Below are 16,662 nucleotides of genomic sequence, written 5' to 3' on the forward strand. Positions count from 1 at the left end.
ACGCTTTACGGCAGGAGGGAGGGAGGGAGGGAGGGAGGAGCGCCGCGCTTTACGGCAGGCTGGCGCAGCGGCTACGTGCCGCCTTTTCCGTCTTTTTCTTTTCCGGCAGGAGCGCTTTACGGCAGCAGGGCAAACACTCTCTGGGGATAATAATGATAGTTTATTATTATATTTTTAAGGCGGGGGACGGACCTCAAAGCGGGATACACCCTGCATGAAAACATCAAATGCACAAATGATTTTTATTTATTCATTATTAATTCTGACACATTAATACGTGGTTGTTAAAATTCCAATGCGTCAACAAAAAATTTGCTTATTGATATTTTATAATAGGATAGGACAGAGATAAACACGCAATATTCCAATGTGTTAACAATAATTGATTATTAATGATAATAATAATGTAATGTTGCAGCAATACAAATGCAACAGGTGCAATAAAAAGTACGTTATTGGCATCAGTACAGTGCACTTCTTTCCTCGCGTCTTTTTACATTGTAAAACTTATTAGGTATTAACATTTTAATAGCATAATAATATGACTCTTCAACATCAGCATTATTATTATTCATTTATTTATATCCCGCCCATCACATTTGTTAGACTTGGTGCGCTCATTTCCTCCTTCCAACCTGTTTTCCTTTTGTGTTGCGGCTTTTTCAGATTGTAAACTCTTCTCATAGAATCATAGAATCCTAGAGTTGGAAGAGACCACAAGGGCCATGGAGTCCAACCCCCTGCCAAGCAGGAAACACCATCAGAGCACTCCTGACATATGGTTGTCAAGCCTCTGCTTAAAGACCTCCAAAGAAGGAGACTCCACCACACTCCTTGGCAGCAAATTCCACTGTCAAACAGCTCTTACTGTCAGGAAGTTCTTCCTAATGTTTAGGTGGAATCTTCTTTCCTGCAGTTTGGATCCATTGCTCCGTGTCCGCTTCTCTGGAGCAGCAGAAAACAACCTTTCTCCCTCCTCTATGTGACATCCTTTTATATATTTGAACATGGCTATCATATCACCCCTTAGCCTCCTCTTCTCCAGGCTAAACATGCCCAGCTCCCTTAGCCATTCCTCATAAGGCATCGTTTCCAGGCCTTTGACCATTTGGGTTGCCCTCCTCTGGACACGTTCCAGTTTGTCAGTGTCCTTCCTGAACTGTGGTGCCCAGAACTGGTCAGACCTCCAGGTGAGGTCTGGTCAGACCTCCAGGTGAGGTCTGACCAGAGCAGAATACAGTGGCACTATTACTTCCCTTGATCTAGATGCTATACTCCTATTGATGCAGCCCAGAATTGCATTGGCTTTTTTAGCTGCCGCGTCACACTGTTGGCTCATGTCAAGTTTGTGGTCAACCAAGACTCCTAGATCCTTTTCACATGTACTGCTCTCAAGCCAGGTGTCACCCATCTTGTATTTGTGCCTCTCATTTTTTTTGCCCAAGTGCAATACTTTACATTTCTCCCTGTTAAAATTCATCTTGTTTGTTTTGGCCCAGATCTCTAATCTGTCAAGGTGGTTTTGAAGTGTGATCCTGTCCTCTGGGGTGTTAGCCACCCCTCCCAGTTTGGTGTCATCTGCAAATTTGATCAGGATGCCCTTGAGTCCATCATCCAAGTCGTTGATAAAGATGTTGAATAAGACCGGGTCCAAGACAGAACCCTGTGGCACCCCACTAGTCACTCTTCTCCAGGATGAAGAGGAACCATTGATGAGCACCCTTTGGGTTCGGTCAGTCAGCCAGTTACAAATCCACTGAGTGGAAATCTCTCTTTTCTTTTTTTCATTTTAGCAAGTTGCAATACGCCCTCTTTTTGGCCGAAGAATGGGATTTTAAAAACTCTTTAGATAAAATTATGTATTTTTTTAAACAGCATTTATAGACTGCTTGATTGCCAGAAAGCCTCTAAGCAGTTCACAAGAAAAATCATTGATACCTCAGTGGCATATTTCAAAGCTACACCACATACCTAAGATTAACACCCATAGAGCTCAGTAGGATTTTCTGGGTAAACATGTAAGAAACTGCTGCTAGTCTGTAGTGGGACAGGGGGTATGTGTGTTAATATTTTACTCTTTTCAAGGCTGCAGTCAAAATCCCACTTACCTGTGAGTAAGCCCCAACAGGACTTACTTCTGAGTAGACATGGTTAGGCTTGCAGCCTTACCCTGCAATCCCGGCCTGAATGCTTACCTAGAAGCAAGTTCCACTCTGTCTAATGTGGCTCAGTCCCCAAAGTTATGTGTGCTTAGCACCCCTGAAATCAATAGGCTGAAACATACCCCAAAGCTGGGGTGCAGCGAACTTTTTACAATCTTCAACAAATCCATCCTATCTCCATCTTCACCCATCGGAGAAAAGAGTAGTAGCCTTATTTTATTTTATTTTATTTTTATCATTTATTTAAATGAATTAGGGCTAACTGTAACTGCAACTGTAACATTAAACCATACAATAAAAGCCATACAGAAAATTAAAACCAGATAACTGTTGCGGAAAAATAATTGCCTGCCTAACCTGCCGGAATAGGAAAATTTTACGGCAGGCATTTAAAAGTCGAGCACAGAAGACGCCTGCTGACTCTCTAGTGGCCGAGAGTTCCACAGGACTGGGAAAACGACAATAAAGGCTCGGTTTCTTTTTTTGTTGTCAAATGAGCCTTGCAAACTGGAGGAGCTCTAACCATCTCATACAATGGGAGGAAAATACTCCCTTTAGCAATCACCTTTTGGTCCAAGACAGGTGTGTGATGAAGGGAGGGAGGGAGGGAAAAACCCTGTTAATCACCTGATGCAGGTGAAGCTATAAAAAGCTGCTGCTAGGGGTATTTTTCCCTTTCTGGGCTGAAGAAGGCCTTGTAGGGTGTGAAGAATGGGGGGCTATGGCTGGCTGCTAGTTTGCTTAACTGTGGGGGCGATGCCAGCCCCACGTAGAGTTCATACAGGACAGTGGTTCCCTTCGACCCAGTCCTGGTGGGTTCAGCAAACTGGGCCTTACTGGGTGAAGGTAAAATGTGACCAGTCCCAAGTTATTGTGTCGGTGGAGAAAAGTCCGGGAGCCAAAGAGCTGGTGAAACCGAGTGACCTGACCCTGGGAGACTGTCCTTATACCAGCCTCAAAGGAGAAAGTGTGGTTTTTGTGGTTGCCATCCAAGCGTGCGGATCCCAGGTCCAGGTGAGCTGTTGGCGTTCCTCCTCTGTCTTCTCCATTCTTCCTTCTGGGTGATGTTGAAATGTTGGGAACAGAGCCTCGCTTTCCTTGAGATAAAAAAATTAAGGTTATATATATATATGTGTGTGTGTGTGTATGTATATGTATATATATGTGTGTGTATATATATAGTGGAACCTCGGGTATAGTGGAACCTCGGGTTACATACGCTTCAGGTTACAGACTCCGCTAACCCAGAAATAGTGCTTCAGGTAAAGAACTTTGCTTCAGGATGAGAACAGAAATCGTGCTCCAGCGGTGCTGCAGCAGCAGGAGGCCCCATTAGCTAAAGTGGTGCTTCAGGTTAAGAACAGTTTCAGGTTAAGAACGGACCTCCGGAACGAATTAAGTACTTAACCTGAGGTACCACCGTGTGTGTGTGTGTATACATATTGTCAGGGCTGCCCTAGGTCCCAGCTCACAAAGGACCAACGCTGCTTCGTTGTTAAGTATAAAAGTCTTTATTGAAGTTCAGTTTCACTTCCAGAGCCGCAGCGCGCAGCCCCACGTCTAAAGTGTCAGACCACTGATGCTCCGTCTGAGTCTCCTCCCCCCTGACACCAATTTAAGATCCTAGCCTTGCTCCACCTTCTCCGCTGCTCCTTCCTCCTCTGGGTCCGCCTGCCCGCCGGGGTTCCGCCCTTTCTAGCCTCTTCTCCCGCTGATTCCCCTGAGTCTTCCCCCTCCCTCCGGCGGGCTTTAGGAGCTGGTTCCCCATCCGGGTCTCCTGCTGTTCCGCGCGCCTGCACATTTGAACTTGGCGCGCGCGCCCAGCCAGCAGCTTTCCTCCTGACCGTTTCACTGCTGCTGCCACTGCTTCCCCCTTCGGGGGGGCTAGCTGCAACTGACCTCCCTTCCGTTCCCCCACTCTCCGATGGAGGCGTGGTCAGCCCTGACTCCCTCTCTGGAGGAGACGCTGGCCCTGACACATGTGACTCCTCCCCCCCACTATGCTCTGGTGGGGAAACTGGTCCCGATCCTCCACTGCTGCTTTGGGGTTCCCCTCTGGCTCCTTGTTTCTGGTGCGTCCCCCCTGGGACCCCCCTTGCCCTGACCATCGGCGCCCCCTTCTGGGAATCTTCTGATTCGCTGGAGAAGCTCATGGAATCTCTCGGGCCACTGTCATACTCCCCTACGCTGCCCTCAGATTCTTCCCCTTCGCTCTCCCAATCCTCTCTCCCCAGTGCTCCTGCTCCTGATTCCCTGACACACATATATATATATATATATGTGTGTGTGTGTGTGTGTGTTCATAATTGTATCAACCAAGCGCATACATAGATGTGTGGCCCACATGTCTGGAGCAGCACAGGAAGACCGCCCTGAAACCATTTTGACTCCCAAACTGACCAAATGTTTTCTCTGCAAGGAGGGAGGGGGTGAGGAAACCTTCCCATCGTCTCAGGAATTGGGTAATCACCATCTCAAAGGAATGGGCAGACTACCAGGAAAGGCAATCAGACAAGGCATTATCAAATAACTTGGCAGGGTAAAAACAAGGCACTCAGATTTCTGTTGTAGACCGCCTTTTCTGTGATGTTTGTGGGGGGTGGTTTTGGGTTACACCCCTTCTGTGATGTATGTATGATGTATGGAGGGGTGGTATTGAGCTCCAGGGCAGGGAATTTAAAATGTCTATATAAGGGCGGGCACACCTTTGTTCTGGGTTCCTCCTCCCTTCCTGCATGTGAGGGGAGCACCCTGTTGCAACAGTTCAATAAAGATCAGGCTTACTAGCCGCTTTGCTTCTCGATATTCTCTAGTTGGCCTCTGTTACTTTCTCCGACCGATGGAGAACCTACAAAGGACTTTATAAAGGCTCTTGTGTCCCCCATAAGGGAATAAGGGCAGGTTTTTGTTTATTACACTTTCCTGCTTTTGGGCTGGCTGAGGACTTCTCAAGCCTGGTGCGTCTGGGAATTCTCCATCGCTTGCCAACGAGAGGCAGTGTGGTGCAGTGGTTGCAGGGACCTGGGAGACCAGAGTTCAAATCCCCCCAGCTTGGCTGTGAAGGTCACCGGCTGCCTCTCAGCCGAACCTACCTCACAGGGTTGTTGTGCGATTGAATGAGGAGGGAGCGAAGCATGTGTGTCACCTTTAGCTCTTCCGAGAAAATGGTGGGCTGCGAATGCAATAAATAAAATAAAATAATTTGAAGATGTAGATTAAGGCTTAGAGTTGTGTCCATCACCCTGACATCTGGGCTTGTGTGTGTGCAAATGTTAATAATAATAATAATAATTTATTATTTATACCCCGCCCATCTGGCTGAGTTTCCCCAGCCACTCTGGGCGGCTCTCAATCAAGTGTTCAATACTGCAGTGCGATTCTCTGTTTATTCTCCCAACAGCTGACTCCCGGCACTATGATCTACAGAAATATTTTGTTTTACAAAGCGGAAAGGCCTGCTCCCACCACAGCTGAGCCCAGCCTGCCGTCTGCAGTCCTCATTGAGTGTCATTGTCCAAGGTTTGCAAAAGAATCACGTACGGCACCGTATTTTTTGCTCTATAAGACGCACTTTTTCCCTCCTAAAAAGTAAGGGGAAATGTGTGTGCGTCTTATGGAGTGAATGCAGGCGGCACAGCTATCCCAGAAGCCAGAACAGCAAGAGGGATTGCTGCTTTCACTGCGCAGCGATCCCTCTTGCTGTTCTGGCTTCTGAGATTCAGAATATTTTTTTTCTTGTTTTCCTCCTCCAAAAACTAGGTGCGTCTTGTGGTCTGGTGCGTCTTATAGAGCGAAAAATACGGTATTTGGGGGGAGGGGGTACTGGGCATACGAACAGTGTCTGGATGGCTCCCTACGAGGAATGACCTCGCAGGTTAACTTGAGCTGGGAAAACCTATATTTGTAGATGCAGCTTCCATTCTGGAAGACAAGGAAATCACAAATACAAAGGCTTATTATCGGCATTACCCCATATACATTTAAAGTGCTAATATATCGAATAATAAGTAATAATAAATTCCCCAGACACTCTGGGCGGCTTCCAAAAAATATTAAAAATATAATAAAGCATCAAACATTTAAAGCTTCCCTAAAAAGGGCTGCTTTCAGATGTTTTCTAAAAACAGCCATGGCTTCCCCAAAATAATTCTGTGAGCTGAGGTTGTGGGGGTTTTTTTAGGAGAACCTTATTCCCCTCGGAGACGTACAGTTTTCAGAGTGGTTTAACAATCAGTCCCTCTTCCTGGAGAATTTGATTAATTGTGAGGGGATATGGAGGATTCCCTGTGGTTTTTTTTTCTGGGGGTACCCGACGGTACGGGCACCTTTTGTCCTGGAAGAAAAGCACTGGTTTGAAATGTGGCTCTTACTATAACAACTTTGTAGTGAGTTCTACCAACAACCTCTTTAAGGAAAGCAATGGGGGGTTCCTAACCAGTTTCAGGATCCATCCATAACAAACTACAGTACCCAAAACTCTTCGGTGGAAGCCACGACTGTTTAAGGTGGCATCTTAGTGTTTTATGGTGTGAATGTGGCCACAGTGTCTCTGGGCATCTGCAGAGTGCCGTCGCTTAATTCAGAACAGCCTTCTGAAGGCTGGCGGTGGGAAGAAAAGCCCTTCTCCTGCCGCCAGCCTTCAGAAGAGTTCTCCAGGGCTGCCTAGGCTGAGGATAGCAGCCTGCTGCCCGGCGCGAGGGGCGCTCTGCTTCAGAGCGCCCCTCACGCGGGGCAGACATTCGCAGCTTGGGGAGCCCTGCAGGACTTCCCCGCAGGGCTCTCCAAGCTGCGGATAGCAGCCTGCTGCCCCGCACGAGGGGCGCTCTTAAGCAGAGCGCCCCTTGCGCGGGGCAGACATTCGCAGCTTGTCCCCGGAGATTTCCCTAAGGGCTTTCGTCTTGCGAAGCAAGCCCATAGGGAAATTCGTCTTGCGAAGCCGCTAAAAATCGGAAAACCCTTTCGTCTTGCGGGTTTTTCGTTTAGCGAGGCATTCGTCTTGCGGGGCACCACTGTAGATAAATAGGTACTGCTCTGGCAGGAAGGTAAACGGTATTTCCGTGCACTGCTCTGGTTCGCCAGAAGCGGCTTAGTCCTGCTGGCCACATGACCCGGAAGCTGGACACTGGCTCCCTCGGCCAGTAAAGCGAGATGAGCGCCGCAACCCCAGAGTTGTCCGCGACTGGACCTAATGGTCAGGGGTCCCTTTACCCCTTTACCTTTACGGGAATACTTGTTATCTCAGTAGGCAAGCAGCCTATCACACTTCCTTCTTTGCCCCTCCAAGCCATGAGATCTGGAGAGCAGGACAGGTGTATGTGATTTGGGGTGAGAGGGATGAGCAGTTTTAGTGACTTACCTGCTCTAGGTGTGGTTGGGCTTGGGCAGGGAACGACAAACCTGAGCAACACCTGTATTTCTGAGCCTGTGGCAGTGAGTTCCATAGGTTAACTGAGGTGCTGCACGTGGGAAGCAGCGGCACAGAATTATTTGAACGGACTTTTTAAGTATGTAGCTTTGGTACAATGCACCCTCGCCCTTTCATGTAAATTGTTTTTTCCCCAGACTGGTCTTCTCTCTTTCCCAGGCAAATGCCCTTAGGAGGCTCAAGGAATATCAGTGAAGCAAAAGGCTCCGAGATGCTGGCGAAACTGAGAACAGCTGTTGGGCGACAGAAAAGAAATGTCTATTGGCAGCAAGGCAGGTGTCTCTGAGACCAAAAGCATCATGGGTATATCTAGGTCAGCCTCCCTTTGATGCCCTCCAGATGTCTTGGACTACAACTCCCATCATCCTTAGTCAGCTTAGCCAGTTGTCCTGGATGATGGGAGTTGTAGTTCAGAATATCTTGAGGGGAAAGGCTGACCTAAAACGTGGGATGTGTATTTTGGCTTAGCTCAGTGGTGGCCAAACTTGGCCCTCTGGCTGTTTTTGGACTACAACTCCCATCATCCCTAGCTATCAGGATCAGTGGTCAGGGATGATGGGAATTGTAGTCCCAAAAAAACATCAAGAGGGCAGAGTTTGGCCATCACTGGAGCCTTAGCTTGATGGTTATAATGTGTTCAATGGAAAGAGTCGTCTTTTATTGAATTCTCATTTCTGTTAAATTATCGTTGAGACCAGTGGCTCATATGCAGTAATGCAACCTGGCAAATGGTTAAAGAGGAACGTAACAGCTGAATGTTAAAGTGGAAAACAAGTGCAGATAAGGTACAAGGAGGGTTCAAACATGTACAGTAAAAAGATGGGTTGAGTAAAAAAAAATTCCAAGGAGTGTCTTTGGATGAGATGGTGGGACAATGGGGTAGCAAAAAGTGGTTGGGCAAAGGATGAAGAGCTAAGATAATTATAATATAATAATACAATACAATACAATATAAAACTTTGGGCAGCTCCCAACCAAATGTTAAAAATACAATACAGTGGTACCTCAGGTTACATACGCTTCAGGTTACAGACTCCGCTAACCCAGAAATAGTGCTTCAGGTTAAGAACTTTGCTTCAGGTTGAGAACAGAAATCGTGCTCTGGCGGCACGGCAGCAGCAGGAGGCCCCATTAGCTAAAGTGTTGCTTCAGGTTAAGAACAGTTTCAGGTTAAGCACGGACCTCCGGAATGAATTAAGTACTTAACCCGAGGTACCACTGTACAGCATTAAACATTAAAATCTTCCCTAAACAGGCCCGCCTTCAGATGTCTTCTAAAAGTCTGGTAGTTGTTTATCTCTTTGACATCTGGTGGGAGGGCGTTCCACAGGGTGGGTGCCACCACCGAGAAGGCCCTCTGCCTGGTTCCCTGCAACCTCACTTCTCGCAGTGAGGGAACTGCTAGAAGGCCCTCAGAGCTGGACCTCAGTGTCCAGGCAGAACAATGGGGGTTGAGACGCTCCTTCTGAGAGCCAGTGTGGTGTAGTGGTTGAGAGCGGTAGATTTGTAATCTGGGGAACCGGGTTCGCGTCTCCGCTCCTCCACATGCAGCTGCTGGGTGACCTTGGACTAGTCACACTTCTCTGAAGTCTCTCAGCCCCGCTCACCTCACAGAGTGTTTGTTGTGGGGGAGGAAGGGAAAGGAGAATGTTAGCCGCTTTGAGACTCCTTTGGGTAGCGATAAAGCGGGATATCAAATCCAAACTCTTCCTCTTCTTCTTCTTCTTCACGTCTACTGGGTCGTGGCTATTTAGGGCCCTAAAGGTCAGCACCAACACTTTGAATCGTGTTGTAGTTTTGCCTGTATGTCTGTCCTAATGGAAATGCAGACTCTCTGAACTGTTTGGTATTGTATTATTGAATGAAGCCTGACCATTTGGGATTTGGGGTGAGCCTCTGTTCTTGAACCACCCCCAAGGGGAATTTCCCCACATGCAGAACATCGGAGAACGCATCACAGAAATCTGGGAAGTTACAGAAGTCTTCTTCTTCTTCAGTACATTTCTGAGCACAATTCAAAGTGTTGGTGCTGACCTTTCAAGCCCTAAACGGCCTCGGTCCAGTATACCTGAAGGAGCGTCTCCACCCCCATCGTCCATCCCGGACACTGAGGTCCAGCTCCGAGGGCCTTCTGGCAGTTCCCTCATTGCGAGAAGTGAGGTTGCAGGGAACCAGACAGAGGGCCTTCTCGGTGGTGGCACCCACCCTGTGGAACACCCTCCCTTCAGATGTGAAGGAAATAAGCAGCTATCCTCTCTTTAAAAGACATCTGAAGGCAGCCCTGTTTAGGGAAGTTTTTAATATTTAACGCTGTAGTGTTTTTAACATTTGATTGGGTGCCACCCAGAATGGCTGGGGAAACTCAGCCAGATAGAATCATAGAATAATAGAGTTGGAAGAGACCACAAGGGCCATCGAGTCCAACCCCCTGCCAAGCAGGAAACACCATCAGAGCACTCCTGACATATGGTTGTCAAGCCTCTGCTTAAAGACCTCCAAAGGAGGAGACTCCACCACACTCCTTGGCAGCAAATTCCACTGTCAAACAGCTCTTACTGTCAGGAAGTTCTTCCTAATGTTTAGGTGGAATCTTCTTTCTTGTAGTTTGGATCCATTGCTCCGTGTCCGCTTCTCTGGAGCAGCAGAAAACAACCTTTCTCCCTCCTCTATGTGACATCCTTTTATATATTTGAACATGGCTATCATATCACCCCTTAACCTCCTCTTCTCCAGGCTAAACATGCCCAGCTCCCTTAGCCGTTCCTCATAAGGCATCGTTTCCAGGCCTTTGACCATTTTGGTTGCCCTCCTCTGGACACGTTCCAGTTTGTCAGTGTCCTTCTTGAACTGTGGTGCCCAGAACTGGACACAGTACTCCAGGTGAGGTCTGACCAGAGCAGAATACAGTGGCACTATTACTTCCCACTGTATTACTTCCCACGATCAGATGGGCGGGGTATAAGTAATATATTATTTATATTATATTATATTATAATAATATATTATAATATATTATTATTATTACTATATTCTTCTTCACCTTCACTTACAGAGAACTCGTCTTTAATTCAAACGGAGTCCAACGAGGACACCACCCTTGCTTCAACCCAGGGCACAGTTCCAGACGCGGAGAAGAAAGTGGTGATTGTGAAGCACAAGTCTGCACGTGAGACAGCCAGCAGGGCTACGCTAGCTTGATTCCTTTGGCTCTTTGGTCTGCTTTGAGAATCTGCCCCTCTCTTGCTTGGTTACTCCCCAACAGTAGAGTGGACTCAGGTGGCCAAAGACTCTTAACTATTTCTGCAGCAGGGTCCCTGTTGCCAGGATCCCAGAGCTGCCCAAACAACCTGAAAGGGGGGAGCTTTGCCAACACGGTGTAGAATCGTAGAAATGGAATGGGGACCCCCAAAGGTCATCCAATCAAACCCCCTGCAATGCAAGAATCGCAGCTAAAGAATCCCAGGCAGATGGCCACCCAATATCTGCTTTTAAACCTCCAGGAAAAGATAACCTCCTGCTTTCTAAGGTAGTCTCCATACCATTGGTAGGCAAACTAAGGCCTGGGGGCCGGATCCGGCCCAATCGCCTTCTAAATCCGGGAATTCGTTTAATATTTTTTTTCAAAATATAGTCCGGCCCCCCACAAGGTCTGAGGGACAGTGGACCAGCCCCCTGCTGAAAAAGTTTGCTGACCCCTGCTCCATACCCTCCAACATTTCTCCGATGAAAATAGGAACGTCCCATTTCATAATGATGATTTTTACTATTTATACCTCACACATCTGACTGGGTTTCCCCAGCCACTCTGGGCAGCCTCCAACATATATAATAAAACATTAACGTTTTTTTAAAAAAAATACTTTCCCTATACAGGATTGCCTTCAGATAGCTCGGGGGGTTGGATAACTCCATTCCCTCCAACGTTTCTCCAGTGAAAATAGGGACACCCTAAGGAAAAGCAGGACACAGGTGGCGCTGTGGGTTAAACCACAGAGCCTAGGACTTGCCGATCAGAAGGTCGGCGGTTCGAATCCCCGCAACGGGGTGAGCTCCCATTGCTCGGTCCCTGCTCCTGCCAACCTAGCAGTTTGAAAGCTCGTCAAAGTGCAAGTAGATAAATAGGTACCGCTCCGGCGGGAAGGTAAATGGCGTTTCCGTGCGCTGCTCTGGTTTGCCAGAAGCAGCTTAGTCCTGCTGGCCACATGACCCAGAAGCTGTACGCCGGCTCCCTCAGCCAGTAAAGCGAGATGAGCGCCGCAACCCCAGAGTTGGCCATGACTGGACCTAATGGTCAGGGGTCCCTTTACCTTTAAGGAAAAGCGGGACATTCCGGGATTAAATCAGAAACTGGGGTGGCTTCTCTAAATCAGGGATGTCCCTGGAAAATAGGGAGACTTGGAGGGTCTGTTGCTCTGTCACACAGCTCCAAAATAGGCCCAGCCATCACCATAATCTGTTCCTTAGTTTCCAAAGGCCTGTCGGAACAGGAAGATCTTTGGGGGGAAGGACAAGGAGGGAGCCAATCTAAGCTCTCTTTGGGAGGGAATTCCGCAATTTGGGAGCAGCCACAGAGAAGGCTCTTGTTTTACCCCAAAGCGAAGGTTACCAGATTTTTTCAATGAATCCGGGGACACTTTAATTAATTACTACATGTTCGGGACGTTGATTCTGCAGTGATGGCGGTGGCAGAGGGGCGACGGCCGCCTTGACCTCAACCGCCACGTTTCCCCTTCCTCCGAGGCTTCTATCTCCTTTCTCCATGAGCCTGGGCAGCCCTTGAGGAGTTGGTTCTTTGGTTGTGGTGGTGGTGGGGAAGCGGTGCGCAGTGGGTCAGGCATGGAAGGCGGAGAAGGAGGGTTGAGAACGGCGGCAGCGAGGCTCGGGCAGCGCAATGCCTCCCTTCCCATCGGAGCAGCCCCAATCCCATTCCTACTTGCCTGCAAGCAGGAGGGGGCGAGGATCGCTCAGCTGGGAAGGGAGGCTTCCCATTGCCTAACTGAGAGATCCCTGCCCCCTCCTGCTTGCACGCAAGCTCTGATAGGCAGCATGAAGCTTCCCTTCACAGCTTAGTTGGTGGGGTCAGGGAAGGTGGAGGCAGCCCGGAAGCTGCATCTGAGAGCCCTTGAACCACCATCATATGGGGTCTTCTGAGCAGCTCCTGAAGCCAGCCAGAGCCAACTGCTCCGGGCTGCTGAGATTGTCGCTGCTGCATTTCCTGGGGACATTAGATGAAATCCGGGGACATTCCGGGGATGGAATTTGTCCAGGGACTTATTCGCAAATCCGGGGACTGTCCATGGGAAACGGGGATGTCTGGTAACCCTACTTTAAGCATGAAGCTGATGGCACCCAGATAAGGTGCTCACCTGATGATCCATAGCACCTGGGCAGGTTTGTGAAGGGAGATACGATCTTTCAGATGATCTGGGCCCAAACCGTTCCCCCTTAGCTAGCACCCTGCTATATCGTATTTGGGGGGGAAATAGTGTGATCACTCTTAAAAAAAGAGGAAATAATCTTCATTGGAGTTTTGCTGTTCCTCCTTGCAGTGATGATGAAGGATCCTGGGATGATAATGGCGCTGATTATCGTCGTATCTTCGCTTGCACTCGTCCTTTTTGCCATGATAACCCAGTTCGTGTACCAGAGATGCGGGGGCTGATGCCGCTTAGTGGGGAGTTGTAATTAATTTTGTGTGTGCATGTGTTAATAAAACAAGTTGAAAGTGGATTTGCCTCTGTGCAATTGTATTGTTGCGTGTTTGGGCGGGTGTGTGATGATGCCCTGAGTGCCCAATTCTTGGGATCTTGTACCCAGTGAGGGTTCTAACAGATGATTCTGTTGCTGCTGAACTTAGTCAGACAAGCATCTTAGCAAGAGAACAGCCTTAGCTGGCCATTTAAATGTCCTCAAAAGGTTTCCAAGTGATGGTTCCTGTTATGTATTCAGTGGATCTGTGTTTGTCTGAGCTCGAGTCTGGACTGAGGATCCTGAGCTCCTGTGTTCTGATTCGATACATGATGTCCAATCACAACATTTCAGGATTTGGGCCTTTGCCATTGGCCCATGAACTCGTGAGTCATGATTCGCAGCTTGGAAGTTTAGACAGCCAATCATGTCGGGAGTGGGAGTGGCCCAGGCTTTTAGGAATGTATATAAGCAGTTGCTTTGTCCCTGTTTCCCAGTTAGTAAAGGTAAAGGGACCCCTGACCATTAGGTCCAGTCGTGACCGACTCTGGGGTTGCGGCGCTCATCTCGCTTTATTGGCCGAGGGAGCCGGCGTACAGCTTCCGGTTCATGTGGCCAGCAGGACTAAGCTGCTTCTGGCGAACCAGAGCAGCGCACGGAAACGCTGTTTACCCTCCCGCCAGAGCGGTACCTATTTATCTACTTGCATTTTGACGTGCTTTAGAACTGCTAGGTTGGCAGGAGCAGGGACCGAGCAACGGGAGCTCACCCCGGCATTGCGGGGATTTGAACTGCCGACCTTCTGATTGGCAAGTACTAGGCTCTGTGGTTTAACCCCAGTTACATAGTTCAATAAAGGTTCTTGCTGTTATCGCTTGTGTCTTGCCTTGTGGGAACCCACCTACACTTCAGTTCCCACTCAGGGATGGTCCCTTCCAGGCTAATGGGTTGGCCCTTTCCCCACTCGATATCTATCTGCTAGGGAGGAGAACAACAGAGTGTGAATGTCCATGAGATGAGCTGGAAGGCTGGAAGTTGGAGACACAGACATGCTTGCACTGTGATGGATTCAAAGCTGCAACTAATGTAAAAGGAAGATCTGGCGGGATGCTAACGCTTGGAGCCCTTCCATCCTGTGCTCAGTTCGTATGTACTGTGTAAATAAAACCACATATCCTAAAGACACCACAGAAACAGAAAACACTGGAATCCCTGGACTAATCTCGCTGCTCAGAGATTAGGATGATCTGTGGGTTGTATCCAATGTGAGGGCATAAAAGGTAAAGGTACCCCTGCCCGTACGGGCCAGTCTTGACAGACTCTAGGGTTGTGCGTTCATCTCACTCTATAGGCCGGGAGCCAGCGCTGTCCGCAGACACTTCCGGGTCACGTGGCCAGCGTGACGAAGCTACCCTGGCGAGGCAGAGCCGCACACGGAAACGCCGTTTACCTTCCCGCTAGTAAGCGGTCCCTATTTATCTACTTGCACCCGGGGGTGCTTTCGAACTGCTAGGTTGGCAGGCGCTGGGACCGAGCAACGGGAGCACACCCCGCCGCGGGGATTCGAACCGCCAACCATGCGATCGGCAAGTCCTAGGAGCTGAGGTTTTACCCACAGCGCCACCCGCGTCCCATGTGAGGGCATAGTCATGCCCATTGATTTCAGTGGGTCTAATCTAGTAGAACTTAATTGCACACACCCCAATATGGGTGTGTGATCTTTCTTCCACTTTAGAATCATCACAGCCATCACCCATTACCTACCCATTCCACAGCCCCCTTTCCCCTGAGCCCAGAAGTGTCGCTGACTTGGTTCTCTGCCTATCGGAGACTTGCCTCATTTAATTCCACTTATGAATCACTTCCTATACAAAATATCTCAAAGCAGTTTTGCAATAAAAAGCATCACCAAGAAACAACAACCAACCACTACAAAATTCCATACATTATTTAAAAAAACGCTTCCCTATGTTGAAACAATCCTAAAGCAGATGCAGCCTGAGAAATACCTCTACTTAAAAGGTTTGCTGGAAGAGGGAGGCTTTTAACAGGCGCCGAAAAGACTCACTTTATTAATCCAGAATGTGGCAGCTAGACTGGTGACTGGGAGCGGCGGCCGAGACCACATAACACCGGTCCTGAAAGATCTTCATTGGCTCCCAGGACATTTCCGAGCACAATTCAAAGTGTTGGTGCTGACCTTTAAAGCCCTAAACAGCCTCAAAGGCCCAGGAGACCTGAAGGAGCGTCTCCACCCCCATCTTTCTGCCCGGACATTGAGGTCCAGCTCCGAGGGCCTTCTAGCGGTTCCCTTCCTGCGAGAAGCGAGGTTGCAGGGAACCAGGCAGAGGGCCTTCTCAGTGGTGGTGCCCGCCCTGTGGAACGCCCTCCCGTCAGATGTCAAGGAAATAGTCAACTATCTGACTTTTAGAAGACATCTGAAGGCAGCCCTGTTTAGGGAAGTTTTGAATGTCTGATGCTGTAGTTTTTAATATTTGGTTGGAAGCTGCCCAGAGTGGCTGGGGAAACCTAGCCAGATGGGCAGGGTATAACTAATAAATTATTATTATTATTATTATAATTAGGGAGTTGCAGCCGTAGGAATTCTTTTTTTTTTTTTTTTACAAAGAGTAAGGTCCTGTCTGCACTGTATGTTTAAAACCGTGTCATACCATTTTAAACAGTCATGGCTTCCACCCCAGGGAATCCTGGGAATTTATTATTACTTAAAAACGCATCTTGGAAAAGGGAGGGCTTCAAAGGCGCCGACGAAACAATATAAACGGTGCCTTTGAAATATACTCAGAGTCGCAAGTGATTTCATGCTCTTTATTCAGCTCATAGTGGTGAGGAGGAATGAATGAAAGTCCCCTCAAAGTATCTGCTTTATATACATTATTTACACAATGGGCTGCACATGATTGGCTAATTCCGGAATTCTACTGTAAGCCAATCAGGTTGTGGATTCACTTCTATCTGGAGCATGATTGGGTAGTTCCTGCCAACCAATCATACTGCTGCATTGTTCTAGGACCAATCAGACTGCTGCATTCTGAATCCTATTGTTCTAGGACCAATCAGACTGCTGTCTTTTGGATCCTATTGTTCTAGGACCAATCAGACTGCTGCAGTTTGGATCCTATTCAACTCAGTACATAACAGCCTGTCTGATGTGTAAGCACCAAAGGGCAGGCAGAAATTCAACAGGTTGAATCTTCCCCAGGCTAGTGCCGTGCTCTTGTACAGGTTCCGCTTCTTTATTGTTCATTCATTCATTGCATTCACACTGCCGCCTTTCTGCCAAGGCGGTTTACCGTTTTTAAGTGCAGCTGCTGCTGCGAAAGGCACAGCATCTCTCGTTCAGCAAACGAGGATACCTGCAGGCGA

The 16,662-nt window shown here is 48.3% G+C and overlaps 2 protein-coding genes across 2 annotated transcripts in view; both read left to right on the plus strand.

Moving 5' to 3' along the window:
- The window catches only part of GABARAP (GABA type A receptor-associated protein), a 107,853-nt gene that overhangs the window by 27,971 nt on the left and 63,220 nt on the right, over nucleotides 1-16,662 (plus strand). The gene's annotated exons all lie outside the window — the stretch shown is intronic.
- LOC128400175 (zona pellucida sperm-binding protein 3-like) lies at nucleotides 2,450-13,300 on the plus strand. Its single transcript, XM_053362238.1, has 5 exons — nucleotides 2,450-3,176; nucleotides 5,563-5,681; nucleotides 7,747-7,859; nucleotides 10,640-10,753; nucleotides 13,137-13,300. Exons 1-5 carry the CDS (start codon nucleotides 2,874-2,876, stop codon nucleotides 13,247-13,249), a joined length of 762 nt encoding a protein of 253 aa, XP_053218213.1. The 5' UTR covers nucleotides 2,450-2,873; the 3' UTR covers nucleotides 13,250-13,300.

This window comes from Podarcis raffonei, chromosome 13, assembly GCF_027172205.1.
Source record: "Podarcis raffonei isolate rPodRaf1 chromosome 13, rPodRaf1.pri, whole genome shotgun sequence".
Classification (NCBI taxonomy): Eukaryota; Metazoa; Chordata; class Lepidosauria; order Squamata; family Lacertidae; genus Podarcis; species Podarcis raffonei.